The sequence below is a fragment of the Pterocles gutturalis genome, unplaced genomic scaffold (genome assembly GCF_000699245.1).
Source record: "Pterocles gutturalis isolate BGI_N339 unplaced genomic scaffold, ASM69924v1 scaffold5314, whole genome shotgun sequence".
Taxonomy (NCBI): domain Eukaryota; kingdom Metazoa; phylum Chordata; class Aves; order Pterocliformes; family Pteroclidae; genus Pterocles; species Pterocles gutturalis.
Genome location: NW_010127989.1, coordinates 17,592 through 36,298, shown reverse-complemented (window position 1 = coordinate 36,298; position 18,707 = coordinate 17,592). Strand labels below are relative to the sequence as shown.

The following is an 18,707-nucleotide window of genomic DNA, read 5'->3' as shown; positions in this document are numbered from 1 at the left end:
CGCTCTTCCAGAGACACAAAGGAGCCATAAACCTGACTTAACCCACTAGTTCAACTTAATTTATGTGTGCTTTCTACCAGCAGATTGGTACAAATCTTCCAAAAGGTTGAGAGAACTGCTGTTTAACAGACTTGAGTTATAGCTGTGTTCCTACTGCTACAGACAATAATTGACTACCACAGTAGTAATCTACCCAGCAGACACATATTATATAGTGACTGAGATATTCCATCACTAAAAAGTTAAAGATTACAGCTAAATGAAAAAAACAAAACAAAACAAAACCCCAACCAAGAAAACCAAAACCAAAACAACCCTCACTAAAGGCTGGATTCTGCAAACACTTCTGTACACTGCCTACCTAGCATGGCAAAAAAACCCCAATAGAACAGTAAGTGATAGGAAGCATTAGGCCCTGAGATAATATTACAGCTTCTTCTAGTAAACAGTAAATACACAGTGTTGTAAACACCAGACACTGGAGTAGGCCCACTGTATAGCTGAACAGCAGCTAATCTGACTATTGTGCTAAGAAACTATCTAGCCCTCAGTTTGTCATCAAAGTTGATTAGAAAGACAAAATTACCACAGAGCTTGCTAATTTTAGGGCTAAGAGACTGTGCTGGTTTTGGCTGGACAGAGTTAATTTTCTTCATAGTAGCTAGTATGGGGCTATGTTTTGCATTTGTGCTGGAAACAGTGCTGACAATACAGGGATGTTTCAGTTACTGCGGAGCAGTGCTTACACAGAGCCAAGGCCTTTTCTGCTCCTCACACCTTCCCAACCAGTGAGTGGGCTGGGGGTGAGCAAGAAGTTGGGAGGGGACACAGCTGGGACAGCTGACCCCAGCTGACCAAAGGGTTATTCCATACCATATGCCGTCATGTTCATCAGATAAAGCTGGGGGGGAAGAAGAAGGAAGGGGGGGATGTTTGGAGTGATGGTGTTTCATCTTCCCAAGTAACCGTTAAGCGTGATGGAGCCCTGCTTTGCTGGAGATGGCTGAACACCTGCTGCTGATGGGAAGTAGTGAATGAATTCCTTGTTTTGCTTTGCTCGTGCATGTGGCTTTTGCTTTATTTATTAAACTGTCTTTATCTCAACCCTCTCACTTTTACTCTTCTGATTCTTTCCCCCATCCCACTGGGTGGGAGTCAGTGAGCAGAGGTGTGGTGCTTAATTGCTTGTTGAGGTTAAAACACGACAGACACTTGTGATTTACTGAACCCCAGTGCCTTGCAAGACAGGCTCCAAAAAGGAGTTAAAGAGGACAAGCAAGTCATATCTCAGCAGTCACCATCCTTCACTTATTAACAACCAAGCAACCAAGCAGCATGTCACTCCTTATAGACCGAAAACGTTGCCAGAATGACGGAGGCACTTTGAAAACGCTACCTGTTAAATCCCCTCTATTGTCTTTTTATGCCCTTGCACTTCAAGTATGAGATGCAAAGATCTTGTTGGAGGCTCCCCTATAGTATATTCCAACCATAATTCACTGGAGTATGCAATTGTAGTGACTGAAGTAATTAAAATCAACAGTATGCAAAGCAGTCTGGGTGACAGATACATTAATTACTGCATTAACAGAAGCTAGCTATAGACATACATGAGCCCATCTTCAATATTGGACGGAAGAAAATATTTATAAGCACTTTCAATAACCCTGCTTATACCAGGTTTTCCTTAAGAGTTAAAAAGTTATTTCCAGTAAACAGAAATGACCTTTTTCAGAACATACTAGTCTCTGTCTTTCAGTAAGCTTATTCATCAAGTCACAAATGGAGTGAAAGCTAGAAGAATAGAAAAGAAAAAAAACCCAATGATGTGCTGCCATTTATAAGGTTTTCAACTGGTCAATAGAATACCTTATTTTCCCCTTACCTGTAAGTGTTTCTCTGGGCCACCAAGCCACCATTACCTCACGGGAAATATATTCCCCTACATTAGTTCAAATCTAGTAACGTTGGTTCAGGATCTGACCTCTACAAAATTTTGCAAGAATGACACAGAACAGGAGCTCTACCTAGAAGTCCCTGGAAATACATTTTCCCAGGCAAAAGGCAAACTCCACATACAAAAAAAAAAAGACCGAAGAAGAGAATGTTTGCCCTGACTTCTTTGAATAATGAAGCTTCATCTGTTTGAAGGAGCTGAAAACTAGAGGGAATCAAGAGGTCTGGAGTATGTAAGTGATGTAGCAGAGAAAAAACAGTTGTTACATCTATGAAAGCTGCTGGCTCAAGTCTGTCAAAGGTATGCCAGCAAACGCCACAATGACAGCAAGAAAATGGTAATTCAGCCATTAATACACAAGCCATGAGGTTAAACAATGAGACCACTCAACACACAAAAAACCTCTAACCACACTTATAAAGGCTAGTTTCTGCATCAATACTTGAATGGAGAATATTCAGTGGAAATTGCATGGCTAAGAGATTAAGATATCATACTGCAGGAACTGAGCCTGATACAGAGTTAAATATAATAAAACAAAATACTATCACAAAACAGTATCTTCTAGTAGGAAGTACTCCTGAGCTGGAAACATCTGTGCATACAGATTGCAGGATGAACTGCTGGCATCTTTAAGGAACGGAAATGAGGTGAGGTGAGGCAAGGCTCAGGTACACCACCTGAATCGTTCCTGCAGAAGAAATGGGATTTCTCATGGAATGTTGTGTTCAAATCTGATCACCCATGGTCAAGAAAAACAAAAGTAAATTAAAAGACTAGATTGTTTCTGTAACAATCCAAATGAAATAAAGTCTGAGAGAAGATCATAGAACCATAGAACAGATTGGGTTGGAAAGGACCTTAAAGATCATAGAGTTCCAACCCTCCTGCCATGGGCAGGGACACCTCCCACTAGACCAGGTTGCTCAAAGCCTCACCCAGCCTGGCCTTGAACACCTCCAGGGACGAGGCATCCACAACTTCTCTGGGCAACCTCTTCCAGTGCCTCACCACCCTCACAGTAAAAAAATTTCTTTCTACTATCTAGTCTAAATCCGCCCTCTTCCAGTTTAAATCCATTATCCCTTGTCTTGTTGCTATACGCCCTTGTAAAAAGTCTCTCCCCATCTCTCCTCTAAGCCCTCTTCAGGTACTGGAAGGCTGCTATAAGGTTCCCCCAGAGCCTTCTCTTCTCCAGGCTGAACAACCCCAACTCTCTCAGCCTGTCCTCATATGGGAGGTGTTCCAGCCCTCTGCTCATCTTCGTGGCCCTCCTCTGGACCCACTCCAACAGCTCAATGTTTTTCTTGCGTTCGGGGACCCAGAGCTGGACACAGCACTCCAGGTCGGGCCTCACAAGAGCAGAGTAGAGGGGCAGAATCCTGCTGCTAATGCTTCTGCAGCCCAGGATCTGGTTGGCCTTCTGGGCTGCAAGCGCACACTGCCAGCTCACGTTCAGTTTTTCATCTACTGACATCCCCAAATCTTTCTCCTTAGGGCTGCACTCAATCCGTTCTCCACCCAGCCTGTATTTGTGCTTGGGATTGCCTCTACCCATGTGAAGAACCTTGCATTTGGCTTTGTTGAACTTCATGAGGTTGGCACTGGCCCACCTCTCAAGCTTGTCCAGGTCCCTCTGGATGGCATCCCTTCCTCTAGCACGTCAACTCCACCGCATAGCTTGCTGTTGTCCACAAACTTGCTGAGGATGCACTTGATCCCAGTGTCCATGTCACCGACAAAGATGTTAAATAGCACCGGTCCCAGTGCTGATCCCTGAGGAATGCCACTCATCACCGGTCTCCATTCAGGCACTGAGCCATCGACCACAACTCTCTGAGTGCGACCATCACCATCCAGCCAATTCCTTATCCAGTGGGTGGTCCATCCATCAAATCCGTATTTTTCCAATTTGGCCACCAGGATGTCGTGCAGGACAGCACCAAATGCTTTGTGGAAGTCCAAATAGATGATGTCAGTTGCTCTTCCTTTATCCACTGATGCCATAACTCCATCATAAAAGGCCACCAGGTTTGTCAGGCACGATTTGCCCTTGGTGAAGCCATGCTGGTTACCAGTCACCTCTCCTTCACTTTCCATGTGCCTTACTAGAGCCTTCAGGAGGACCTGCTCCATCATCTTGCCAGGCACAGAGGTGAGACTGACTGGTCTGTAGTTCCATGGGTCTTCTTTTTTGAACGGGCATAATGCCCTTCTTGAAAATGGGCATTATGCCCTTTTCCAGTCAGTGGGAACTTCACCAGACTGCCATGATCCTTCAAATATGACAGTTAATGGCTTGGCAACTTCATCTGCCAGTTCCCTCAGGACCTGTGGATGGATCTCATCAGGTCCCATGGACTTGTGCACCTTCACATGAGACCATCTTGAACCTGATCTTCACTTACAGTGGGCAGATCTTCCTCCTCCCAGTTCTTACCTTCACTTTCTGCAACTTGGGTGGTGTGGCCAGAGCCCCTTCCAGTGAAGGCCAAGGCAAAGAAATCACTGAGCACCTCAGCCTTCTCCAAATCCCTCATGGCCAGGTCTCCAGTTTCCTTCTGGTGAGGGCCCACATCTTCCCTAGTCTTCCTTTTATCACTGTTGTACTTGTAGAAATTCTTCTTGTTCCCTTTTATGTCCCTGGCTAGATTTAATTCCATCTGGGCTTTAGCTTTCCTAACTTGATCCCTGGCAGCTCAGACAGCCTCTTTGCATACCTCCCAGCTAACCCATTCTTGCTTCCACTCCCTATGTATTTTTTATTCCTGAGTAATTCCAGGAGCTCCTTGTTCATGCATGGAGGCCTCCTGGCATTCTTGCCTGCCTTCCTCTTTCTGAGGATGCACTGCTCCTGTACTTGGAGGAGACGGACCTTGAATACTGACCAGCTTTCTTGGGCCTCTCTTCCCTCCAAGGCTTTGTCCCATGATACACTGCCAAGCAGGTCCATGAAGAGGTCGAAGTCCGCTCTCTTGAAGTCCAGAGTAGTGAGCTTGCTGCGCACCCTCTTTGACCCCCTAAGGGTCTTGAACTCAACAACTTCATGGTCACTGCAGCCACTTGAGCTTCACATTACTCACTAGCCCCTCCTTGTTGGTAAGCACAAGGTCCAGCATAGCACCTTTTCTCATTTGTTCCTGTACCACTTGGAAGAGGAAGTTGTCATCAATGCATCCCAGGAACCTCTTAGATTGCTGGTGCCCTGCTGTGTTTGTCCTGCCAACAGATACCGGGGTGGTTGAAGTCCCCCATGAGGACTATAGCTTGCGAATGCAAAGCTGTTTCTATCTGTTTACAGATGGCCTCATCCACTCGGTCTTCCTGGTCAGGTGGCCTGTAGCAGACCCCCACTACAACATCTCCTTCTCCTGCCTTCCCTTTAACGCTGAGCCATAAGCTCTCTGACAGCTCCTCACCCACCACCAGGTGGAGCTCCATGGATTCCAGCTGGTCTCTGACATAGAGGGCAACACCCCCTCCCCTTCTCCCCTGCCTGTCTTTCCTAAAGAATTTATACCCATCTATTCCTACGCTCCAGTCATGAGAGCCAGCCCACCACATCTCAGTGATGCCAATGACATCACAGCCCTGTACGCATGCGCACCTCTGTAACTCTTCTTGTTTGTTCCCCATGCTCTGTGTGTTAGTGTTCAGGCATTTAAGTTGGGCCCCCATCGTGGCTGGATTACCAGTTGGGGTTCCCTTGTCCTCCACTTCAGGTGCTCTCTTCCTAGCCTGTGATCCTACTCCAGGACCAGGGCATCCATTACTGTCACTGACCTCAAAGTGGGATGGATTTAGGATCCCCTCCACCAGCAACTCTAGTTTAAAGCCCTCCTGACTACATGAGGGCTTTTAGGGAAGATACAACTGTTCCCTACGCTTACCCACAAGGAACATCATGAAAGGAGAAGGGCTGCTGAAGTAAAGGACAACGTTGGCACAAGAATAAACAGTTCAGAATTAAATTTAGGCTGGAGATTAAAAGAAGGTTTCTGAGACGTGAATTTTTGAGGCAGATTTCCAGATAGAACAGTGGGGCAAACAAAAAAAGCAAATTCTAGGATGGAGCTTGCTCAGCTCATGGAAAGGTTTATATCATGTAGTGGGACCTGACTCACCCAGGAGGCCTCTTCCAGCACTATGCTCCTAATGAGCAAGTAGCAATTATTTGAGGATAATACCTACAGTCCCCTGGCAATGGAATAAATACATATAAATGTTCACGTTTATGTTGCTGTGGAGACAACCCTCAGTTGGTCCATGCTTCCCTCCAAAAGCATTCTGCTTTTTGTTTGCTCCATGTTAAACTGTAAGTATTTGGTTCTCCTATATCCTGGTCAGATCACTACAATGCTCAGGTAATTTAGGCTTCATGTCCCAAACTGGACCCTCTTGTTTAGAGAAAAACATGAAACAATTATGCCTGGTTACAACTTGAATTTAGCAAGAGAATCAAGTCTAAACTAGCCCTAGGAGATATGTTGTCTGTCAGGAACTAAAGAGCAGTTTTTCATAAATGACTGTGTCCAGCTCTGTGAGCCATCTGGCAAAATATCTTCACATATACTGTTTCCCACCCTCCTGTGATTACTTGTGGAGCTCCCACAATGTGCTGAAAGATGTGGCTGCTATTCTGTTGTCAAAACCATCAGGACATTTTTGCCTAGTAAGAACTAAAAAAAGCTCTCCTTCTTCTTTATTGTTCGTATCTTTAAACAGAATACAAAATATCTAGACTTAATTTATGAGCATTTTCTCTCGATTAGCCCCAGTCAACTACGGGGAGGGTTGGGAAAGTGAGTTCTTACTGGTCATTTGCTTCATAAGCGGTTGCTTGGGAGAGTGAACTAATGTAAAGGCGCTATAGATGAAGACTTGTAACCATAATATCACTATTTCTCTGATTCAAGATGCCGAAAACATGCCATGTATCATCTAAAAAGGTCAGGGGATCTGTTGTTTTTATAAAATAGCAACTAAACCAAGAAATTATAAATCTGGATATGTACTGGTGCAACAACCCCTATACAAGTCATCAAAAGGCCCTAAATGTGAAGAAACAGGTATGCTGCAATTGCAGTAACCAGTAATAAATGTAAAATCTAAGTCACTAATCTAAAATTATTCTCCATTTTGACCCCAAAGCATATGTTATTCCCATATCAACAATACAGATGGGCTTAATTTCAGACAGCTAAATAATCTTATCAGCTCTAATAGGACTTAAATATTTGCTGAAATAAGCTGTAGATCTGAGGGCTTAATTTGCACAGTAAGATCGCTCCAGTCAAACTGCTAGTTCTTCTTCATATAGCAGTGGAGAGAGACTACATTAAGCTGGAATCATTCACAGATTTCCAAATAAGTGATTGAAACTATATCAACAAACTGGAAGAAGGGAAACTTACGCAAAGAAGTAAAACAGAAAATGGTGGAATACAGGACATTTATTGTGCTGTGGCTTGGGGATGAACCCCAGCTCTGAATTAGCCTCCTTCAGGCTGTCTGTAGACTCTAGTGTTTAAGTGATAGGCCAACACTTGCCCTGTCAGCACAGAACTCCCCCAGTTCTCTGCACCTGCAGGCTAGAGCATCAGCTCTTGCACAGGTGGTAGGGAAAAATTGCTTATGGGGAAGATTGAAAGTGCTCTAGCAAATAAATATGTGCAGTCTGGATCAGTGATGACAGAACAGAGATGCAGTCATTTATAAAGACACAAACATTAAGGAAGAAAGTGATTTAAGCTGATACAAATGGCTAAAAGCAAGAGTAATGGGATGGAATTCAATAAAGGAAAGTATGAACTGAACATCGGGGGAAAAACACTTTGTCAAAAAGATATCATATCCTGTAGTATTATCTCCCATGGGAATAGTCACTGCATTTTTCCACAAAATGTGGCAGAAAACATGCTGGCAGAGTACAACTATGAACACAATGACCTAATGCTTACTTTGTGCTTGCAAAACAAAGCAGTTCTGATTCTCTGTACTTTTGACATTCTTTCTCAGAGGTGGGAAACACCCCGATCAAACACAAACACACAGTCACTGTGTATATTAAGGCCTGGATTTTGGTCCCCCGACAGGATGGGAAAAACATTTCAGCACAAACAAAAAGTGTTTATTTTGCCATGACCACAATTAAAGCTTGAACTGTTCAGTTATGGAAAGATTCTGAGGGTCACTGCTGGTTGTAAACACTTCATGTGCAACTCTTGCTGAGATGAATATTTCAGTGACCGGACAGGTGTCAGCCTATTTCATTTGACCAAGTTCAATCTTAAATGCACAGAGAGAGGAAGGAATCATTACTCCTACAGGAGATTAGAAAGAGCAAGGTTAGTACAGGTAGTTTAGACTTTCTGTGCTTTTGCACAAGCAGGAGAAACAAAAAGATCCCACAGAATCATACGGCAAAAAAGAGACCAGATGGTATGAACAAACACAGAACTGATGCATAGACCTAGCAGAAGTGACAAGTGATTTTAACACAGAGGAAAGAAACTAGTTCTTAAAAGCAGAAGCTGAAAAAGATGCAATGGGGAAAAAAAATATTCTCTTGATACTGCTGTTACACAAGCTGAAGGTCTTGCCTCATTTGCATCTCTCAGAGAAGGTATACTAGGCTTTGATACGACCTTAACTAAAAGGATCTTTCTCTTAAGGTCTCTCTTTCAAAGAAACAAAAGGATTATAAAATAGTGGGTATGAGGTAATGGTTGCGTCCATAATGCCCCTTACTACATCTTTAACTCAGAAGAAAACCTTTCTTGCTGTTAGAACATCTACCCAGTTAGCTCCACCAGACAGAACATCTTCTCAAAATACCAGACATAATCATGGCAAGTAATGAAACTGATGGAGTAGAACTGTGATCTCAAATACATACATATACACAAAACTCTGGAGACCCTGGCTAATAAAACTGAACACTCCACACAACTAGTTCATTAATCTGCAACTCCCTACAAAAGAAATGCCCTCAAGTTCAATGTAAGCAGAATTTACCCATTTCATAAGTCTGTAAGGACAAGAAGAAATTGGACAGAGGGGGACTGGAGAAAGTACAGTGGCCCTGAATAGGCTACATTTTAGACAACTAATTTCTCTACGTTAACTGTTTAGATTTCACTAAATTGGAAGTATTCCGAGATAAAAAAGACTCTTTCTAAAGTGTTTCTTCAAAGGCCTGCATTTTGATTTGACACTAGTTTAAAGTAGGATTCTTCAAAGCAAGCCATTACCAATTAAAAAAAGTGTCATAGCCTAGAGCAGAATGAGACCTTTTCTACTTAAAACTCACTTTCTTTCTGTGTATCCTTCAGTCTAAATTATCTTTTCAAGTGAACTCTGAATTTGGGACTCTGCATACATGGTGACATGACCTTTTTCCTTCTTTGCAAGGGAGTAAGTGAAAAGGGAATCTGTATAAGGTATTCCTCCTGCAAGCCAGAAGGCTTATAGTCTCACTGGAAAACACAGGTCATTTAAAAAACATGAAAACAAGGACAGGTTTAGGGAGGAACCACTGCATCACTATGACTAAATACACAGGCATCCATTCTTTTAAAATCTGACTTTCAATTGCCAGAAAGGTCTGAGTTTTCACACAGTGCCCAGGTTACTGGATAATAACAGTCAAAGCAACTGGCTGCCCAGGGAAGTTAATAAATAATTTGCTCTAAGCATCACAACAGGCAGACCTGCTCCACTGGAAAACAATCCATTCAAAAACAAGGAAAGAGGAGCAGAGAAACTTTATCTACTATGAATACCAGAAGCTTATTCCATCAAGAACAGTCTCTTTAACAGTCATAAATATTTCTGCTGTAAATAACACGGATATGTGTCAAATCAGAGCCAAAAATCCTTTCAGAATTCAACAGTATTTAGGTCATCTGCACTCTATTGACAGACGCTGAACTCTGAAACTGTAACGATGGAGCGCAGCAACAGTGCATGCCGTCCCACTAATGAGGCCCTTTTTCCATGAATAACGACTATGGACATCAGCTCTGTTGCCAGGTACATAATATAAACAGAATTTAACACATGGCTTTTGGTTAAGCAGTGTGTCTGCTTGCAGAGGCCGATTTTCACATAATGTGATCCAACTTTTTAGTCCAGGGTGGGGGCAAACTGCTCAAGGAAATAATTTGTTCAGATGTTATCAAGATACAATAAATCAGGTTTGGTCTTAGTCAAAAAAAGGCAGTGGAGAGGGACCAACAGAAACTGCATATAGGAAAGTATAAATGAGTTCATTGTTTTATATTCCAATAAATCTTACAACACATGAAGCTGATGAGTTCTAAAATGAGCTGAGACTCCCTGAGACAGGCCTTCTGAGACTCATGAACTGTAAGAGTTATACTGGTAAAGCCTGTGTTTGCTGAGTCCTTGTGCATAACTAGTGTATACACACACCTTTGTTCATATATGGCAACGCAAAAGTTGAAACCGCATGGGTTCAAACAGACAGTGTAAGACGAGTTTTATTTTGAAAAGCCTCATTTCTTATATTTATGACTTCAGTTTTGACTCTATCAGAGTTTTGGGAAAATAAAATGCACTTTCCAGTTTTATCAACCTCCATGACACAAACTGCTGCCATGGTATTGTTTAAAATTAGGGATCCGTGCTTCAGTATGCAAAAGTAGAGCTGGCACGGTAGTTTAATTTGAGATTTGGGAGGGCATGGCCTAATTCCCTGTTCTGTCACAGTTCTGCTACCTCCCAGGGTTATCATCTCATAACTACATTAAAGACTAGAAGGTGCCAATGTCCTGTGGTGCCTGGGGCATAAAAATGGGCATTTCTATTTACTTGCTTCTTAACATGCCAAAATAAAGTCCATGGGGATCTATACCTGTGGCACAGGGATTACTGAAATACAAGAAGCTACAAGAAAGACTCCGATGTTGACACTTGAAGTGCAGATTTCTTCAACCAGAGTAAGCACAACCAATATCTCTCCCAGTCATTACTGCTACTGGATGGCAGTACTCAAGGGCCTGAGTGACATTTTGATCTTTGCTTAGAATGATTTGACTGCAGAAGGAGTTGAAAACATTCCAGGCTGGACTGGTAGCAGTGATTATCACAAATGTTGCCTGTAATCAGATGCTTATTTATCTTTTGTTAGATAAACTCAACTCTGCTACAGTCTACTGCAGGGGTCTGAAATTTGGCAGTATGATCAAGTCAGTATCAAGCCAATGGTCTATTGCTAGCCTAATTAAAATTTATCTTAATTTCCTAAGTTTTAAGATGTTAGAAGAAAGCAGTTAGCACATAGTCAGTAGAAGCTTCTGCAATTTTTTCCGTTATACTCTCCAAAGATCCTTTGCTCGTCAAGTACACACATCTCAGTACTCCAATAAACTTATGCATCATCCCCTTGCCACTGTTCCATGTGATGATATGGGGCCAAGTACTGGGGCTGACAGAGAGAAGCCTCTGTGTGGGCTCTTACTGTTCTGCTTTTGGGCACCCAAGCAATGAAGCAAAGAATGACAAATGAAAAGGAGGCAGAAGCCACAGAGAAAAAGACAGATGGAAAAGATGTCTGGTAAGACATGAGTCGGAAAGTGGGTGAGGAGATGTATCATGACCATGACTGGCCTGAAGAGAAGACTGGAATAGGTAGTTAGGAGAGGCAGAAGAATAGAACTGGAAATGAGCAGTACTGGCTGAACAACGAGCCTCTCTGGTATGAACTGGGAGCCATACAAAGCTGAAACTGACCATGCAGAGGAGAAGTAGAACACAATTCTGTAGACAAATGAGACAGAAGATGAAATATGGGCAGGCTGGAAAAGATGCTAATTCCTTCAAAGAACCAAAGAGGAAGAGTGGCCAAAGCACTGTTGAGATAAGCTCCAGAGCCCATATTGGTAGCCATGTATAAAACAGTACCTCAAATGATGTTCATCTGCCTTTTCAAAAACTTTGTAAGTTACAAGGCTTAAAATCTTTGTTCAAAGAACACAAAGGCTGTAAGACCTAGTAATTAAGTACATTTTAAAGGCTACAAGATCAGCCTAGAAAAAAAAATTAAGAAATTAAGGCTGCCTGTTTCACTTATTTCAGCTATTCATGTGTGTTATGATCTCATTTTTAGTTATATGGTTACATAATATTCCTTTCATAAACTCCCTTGCCATACTCCAGTGCATAGAATCAGACTTTTCTGAAGATGAATGAGGACTGTGTAGTAACACAACAGGAAACGGATAGCTGTAGGATTCTCAATTCACTTGTTGCAGAGCTTTGAATGTGGATAGTGAGTAAGCCAGGAATTGCAGGAAGAGGATGAAGAGTGGCACTGTGAAGGTTGATGAACGCTGCTCAAGAGAACCGAATTGCATTCCTGTTTCTGTCACAAAGTTTCTACACAATACAAGGAAAACCATTTAACTCAACCTAAAAAAAGTATGTTAGTTGGTGCTTCTTACTCTGTCCTTTCTCTGTTTTAAGACCCTGGTGTCTTGAATTCAAGTTCAAAGGGCTAGAGCTGAAGGCAGCAGGAGCTGTGATTTGAACACAAAAAGTGATGCAATGCTGCATAAATCAATGTTTACTAAAGAATACCGAAAATAAATGCAAAAAGTTCACCTAGTCTTCTGAGCTTTCCAAATTTTCCCCATAAGACATGAAGTCTGCTACTCACTAGACTGATGTGAAATTAAATCAACAAATGTTTGTAAAGCACTTGTATGCTACTAAATCGACATTCATGGAAAAGTCCACAAGGGAATTGATAATCTCTTCTTCAGACAAAGTCTGAATAGCATGCAATAAGAAGTCTGCAGAACCTAAATAGTCATTCTTTAAACATCAACAGAAAGCAAAGAAAGCACTGAAGAGTTGCTAGTAAGTGACTTCCATTACCCTGTACAATTGATTAAGCATAGGTTAGCAGAAAAAATGCACAATGTTTAGTCTTTGGTTTAAGGACTGTGTTAGGGGACCTGTGAAGCTTGTGCCAGTCACCTTAATTACAATGTTTCCTAAATTTTAAGAGTTTGACTTAGAAACATTGCTTCTGTGTGTATCATATAGATAAAACATAAATACATATGAACTTACCATCATACTTTGCTAAGACTGCCTGGACATCTGCATATGCTTGCAGTTCCAATAAAGCCTCTAGCAGGTTTTCATGGATGTTGAACATGCTGAGCAGAGGAAACTCCTTCATCAACTGAAATCAGCAGCATATGAAAGGGTTAGATTATTAACATGGAAAAGGGTTTCCTGTTCAAAATGCATTGAAATAGCCAACATCAAGTTAAAAATCCTCAGTTTCCCCTGTTCTTGGCTCCTTCCCAGAGTTCACCACTATCTGAGCTCTTAACGGACACTGGGTCAGGTTTCTTGATAAGACATGCTTTGCACAGGATGTAATTAGTCAAATCTAAGAACACAGCTGCCTGAATACATAACTCTCCTTCAATTAACAGGCTTCTTCAAGGTGAAGAAGAGTTATCTTATTGTGCTGGAAAAGATTCTTCAACAATGTATACCAGTAGTAAGTCAGTCAGCACCTCTCTGGTGTATTAGTAGAAAAAACAGATATTAGTAGAAAAAACAGAAAATACATTGAAAAAAATCAGAATGAAATCAGATGAGAGAAGCTTACATATATGCAACTATATTAGCAAGTATGTGATATTAGGATTTGTAATTGTGGATACTTTGAACACAACTGCAATTGTGGCCAATATTAAAAAAAAAAAAAAAAAAAGCAGCAATAGGAAAGGTAAAGTTTACACAAATCTAACACTATAACTAAAGAATCCATCTTGTATGACAAACTGAATGAAACGTGTAGTTAAAATAATCTAATCCTTTTACATGTCAGTGCCTTTACTTTGTGAACTAACCCTTTGAGACATACCAGGGATCTGTTCTTAGACATCCTCAGTTTCAGTGTCTGCATAGATTCAAATGACTGAAGCTGCTATTCTATTGCATCTCCTTTTTGAAGCCACACTTATTAGAAGCATCCATGTTTTTTACTCAGAATTGATTAAATAATAATTTTTATTGTCACGGTGATTCTCTAAAGAACTGAAGTGTTAAAAGATCCTTGCTTTCTTGTGTCTTCTTTCTGGTCGTTATACCTTAATTGCCTACATGATGTACATTCAGCAAAAAAAGGTCCCACACAGTGTAGAACTAGGAGACCTAATATTACTGCTGTTCTTCAGGAACTTGCAGGGGAACACTATCATTTACAGTTTCTCTGAGATGATTTATGAGAACAGAAATACTATAACAAGCCAAGTAAAGAAAATGATTCAAGGTCAGCTTTGCTCAATCTGAAAATAGTAAGCTGAACCTGAAAACTGTCATTCAAGAAATCTACCTTTGAAGATACAAATAGAGAAACTGGTAAGAACCAGCAAATCCTAATTTCACAAAGAGGTAACATAAACAAAACAGGACTGAAACAAGAGGGGTGGAGATTCACCAAGAACTTTAGCAAATGACAAACAGGTAATGCACTAGAGCTTCTTCACTCTGTTAAGGTGGAGACCTTAACAAATAAACAGAGATGCAAAGTGCAGAGAATTTTTTCCTTGTGTTAATGGTCTGGCATAAGCTAATATAAGAATTATTCTGATCTTAAGGATAAGTCTGTTTAAATTTGGCTATCTGGATAGTACTGACTTTGCTGCAGTTTGAGGATTACTACAATCTGAAAGTCAAGGACAGCAGTGTTTATTTAACTGATTATATCAATTTCTGGTGAGAATCATGATCACTGAGACAGCACCTGAAAAAGCTCACTGATTTTTTTGATTCTTAGTGTCATGGGGATGGCCATAAAGTTCCTAATTTCAATGCAAGGAGTTGAACCTGTGAAAAAGAACACAAACAAAACTGCATAGCTTGCAGGCCTTTCTCCTTCTCCAGTTTTCCAAAAAATGAACCACAGGCCTTCCTGTTCATCTAGGTAAGTGGAAGGATTTGACAATAACATAAAAAGTTTAAGTCATTGCTCATGAAAAAAAGTAACTGCAGGTGAAAATTCACATAGTTGGTTTCATCAGTTAAGGATCCAGCACAGAGCCTACTTCTCTTCATTCTTGTCCTTTCTATTGCATTTTTAAGAGAGAAAGCTACTATTTGTCAGGAAAAAGCATGACAGAATCTGGCCCTATGTAAATAGTGATTTAAAGTTCAGAATGAACATATTGCAAAGAAACCCCTCCAAGGGATTAAGAAAGATTATCCCTACCCATTGAAAATGAAAAATGGCTGGCAGAATAACATTCCCTCCATCAGTGAAGAAAAGGGAAGAGCTGTAGCTAGTTACAGATGTACTGTGGCCAGTAAAAGCTCTTACTCTGTTTCTGTTTCTCACTGACATCACTCACTGATTATTTTTTTCTATTTTAATTAGGTTCCGTCAGAGTGATAAACCCTGCCTAAAACAGCAGCAGAATAAAGGTCACTGTCTCGACTGCCAGGCCTCCACACTGAAAAGTGTTAATAAAGGCTTCATCTGGGAAAGGTCAAACATTAAGAAGTCCAACCCAGTTACAATGAACTCAGTTGATATTGTAGCTACAAAAATAAAACATCTCTAAGTAGCCACTCAGCTATTCAAATATTGACCGTGCAGAAACAACAGCAGGTTTGCTTTAAAAAAAAAAAAAAAAAAAAGAAACAGAAGAGAGGACATGAACTCACTTCTCTGTCATCTCAGGATGTAAAGTAGATAGTTTTCACTGCAAATAATTTTCAGACATGGTAAAAATTTGGGTTTTGAGAAACTTCCCAGAAAGTAAAGCCACTTAGATGGAAGAATATTATGACAGGTCACCTTTTAGACCTCATAGTGAAAGCAAACACTGAGGAAGAAAAAAAAAAATCCACAAAGGTTTCAACACGGGCCTGCTGGATGGTCAGGGCAGGCCAAATACGGCATCATGCTGAGGGGCAACGGAGGGCAGACCATGAGCCTGCTCCCCTTCCCTCCCTAGCAGATGGAGAAGGAGGTTGGTTCATACTCCACACAGAGATGTAAAGATGGACATGTTATCCCTGAACATGACACGAATAATGCACCCTGAAGTTCCCCAGACCCTTACAGCATTGAGCCCTAATCTGGACTCCAGTTTAAGAGGCATAGAACTCCCTTTGCACCCAAAGATTTATTTTCTGTGAAGTTACAGACTAATATTTGCCGAATTGGCTTATCAATTATAATTCTCTTTACGTCTTTACTGTAACTTGACAAATGCTTTCATTTCAGTGGCAACCACTGCACTTAAAGAAAAGACCAAGGCTCTGTTATCATCTTTCTTCACACCTTAAGATCTCAAGAGACAGTCATCAATTTCAGCACCTGAGATTTCTCACCAAAGTTGCTACAGCTTTTACACAAACATTAGGACTAGAAGTTTCATTGTAAAATTCCAGTTAGTCGGTTTCTCAGCTGGTATGGAAGAGCTGTGCTCCACTGAGCAAAGCTTATTTTCATAGTGTATAAAAACAGACCTCACACAGTTGTGAATGTATTCCCTTACAATATAAAGATGTTCAAATAGCTATTGAACATATTATACAAAATCTAGAAGTAAAATGTCAAAGGATTTTACTTTGAACTTGTATTGGTCAAAATACATCCTAGTGATGAAATTCAGGCCTGGGGCTGGGTAAGCCCATATTCTGTTTTAATTGCTCTGCACATTTGGGGGGAAACAGACATGTGTAGAAACACGAATAGCTTTTCATTGAAAGATTCATTAGGTATACTGCAAATATACAGAAATGGTAGCTTTTGCAGATAATTAATAATTTTTAAATTTTTTAGATAAATAACATTTTGGGAGTATAAGTTCGCAGAAAAATTCTGTAAATAAGTCTGACACAGTCGGATATCTTATCACTAGTCCTGGGAGGGACGTTATTTCCAGACTCACCCCAATCCAAATTGCAAGGTATAGGTTCAATGATTTTTTGATGAATATGAAAATGTGATGATCACAAAAAATGCTTTATGGTACAAGGAAATTCAAATCTTACTTATTGGATGAGGAACAAGTTTTATCTCCCAAAGAACAGTTTAACGAAGAGGACTCCTTTCCCTGAGAATATTTCAGTCATCAGCATTTTTCTCATTTAGATCTAATTTTTGAAACATTTTTAAGGAATGCAGCTTTAACTGTTGCATCCATTGTTCTCCCTGTGACGACATTAACATCATGCATCAATTATCAATGATACTTTAATGGTGTAGAAAACAGCTTTAAGCTACAGTTTATGCCTGCGACTAGTCCATCGGACTCAAGGGAATACAGAGGTGGATAAATGAATGATCTTATATAGAACCTGGTGTTGGCACATTTATTCTCCATTTGTATTATGGCTGTATGCATGGTCACATATTTTACGGGCAGTGCATGCAACCATTCACTGCTGCTTATATCTTCTCAACAAACAAAAACATTTTTACATCAATGTATTTAACTGAATGCATTCATAAATATGAAAAATGAATTCAGCTTAAAATAAAGAAACAACAACAAGCAAACAAGAGAAATTCAGTGCAAATAGTGAAACTGTTACAGCCTTAATTCCTAGTGTATCTGTTCCTGCAGTGGGTATCCGAAATAGTAAAACCTGCCTTCTAGAAGAGGAACGACTGAGGCTGCCATCTTCTAGGTGCAACTGTCCACCACCAGTGAAGAATCAAGCACATGGTATGGACAGCACTGTTATTTTTACAGGCGCTTTGCATAAGCTTCTTCCTGGTATATGACTTGTAATCTGTAAGAACTGTTAACTGTACAAGGTAGACAAGGCAAAATTTCAAGCCATTTCTCAGCACAGAAACAGAAACCTCCATTTCCATGGGCCTCCTTGTTTATAGCTGAGCTTTCAGATGTCTGTGCCCAGGCTGAAGCTTACACTGGGCTTGTGGCATTTGCAACATGCCATTCCACACTGACTTTCTGATGTCTAATAAGATACACTAATGCTTAAGTTTTTCTCCGTGTCAGCTCACCTGGCAAGCACAGAAGGGAAGGAACATTGTCAGCAGACTAAAGCTACGACACAAAAAAGCTCTTTTAACAATGTCAGATGCTTAAAAATTAAGCTAACTCCCAGTCCTAAAAATGAAATTCATTGCAGTGCAATTTCATTGTGAGTGGGATTCATGTGATGTAAACAGACACTCTCATAGCTCTTGGAGTTGGAAAATGATCTGAAATACACTGGGCCTACTTGAATTAAAGTTCTGCTTAAATGCAGTGAAAGTGAGATTCTGTGTGCTGCATTCCTTCTGGCAAACAATCACTGTTTTGTTTGGAAGCAGCTCCACAGTTACTCTTTCACAGCTCAGAGAGGACAGAAGCTAAGAAGCCAAATCTGACAGATCCTGTTCTTTTGGAAATGATCAGCAGTAGGGTCCACATATTTTCATCCATACGTGGAATTCAGGGAATTTGACATGTCATCTAACGGTTGAACTTCAGAGTGTCAGAAAAGAGACCGAGATCCAGTTTACACTTACTCTGGAATGGCACAGGTATAAAACTTGCTGACATTCCATTTTTAATTCGGCAAATGTGGGTTTAGTCCTAGTGCTCCATAACATTCACAGATAATGCTACATTGAAGAGAAGTCATATTAACAATGAGTCAATAAAGTGAAAAATATCTTACTGAATATGCAAACTCTATAGGAAATATGCTAGAACATGCAGCCTTTATGTTTTCT

The 18,707-nt window shown here is 40.7% G+C and overlaps 1 protein-coding gene across 1 annotated transcript in view; it reads right to left on the bottom strand.

The window, feature by feature from the left end:
* LOC104466122 (suppressor of tumorigenicity 7 protein homolog) overlaps positions 1 to 18,707 on the bottom strand; it is a 51,701-nt gene that overhangs the window by 19,958 nt on the left and 13,036 nt on the right. The window contains exon 6 of the mRNA XM_010079452.1: positions 13,058 to 13,172. Within this exon, the coding sequence (XP_010077754.1) occupies positions 13,058 to 13,172 (115 nt within the window). The remainder of the gene's footprint in view (positions 1 to 13,057; positions 13,173 to 18,707) is intronic.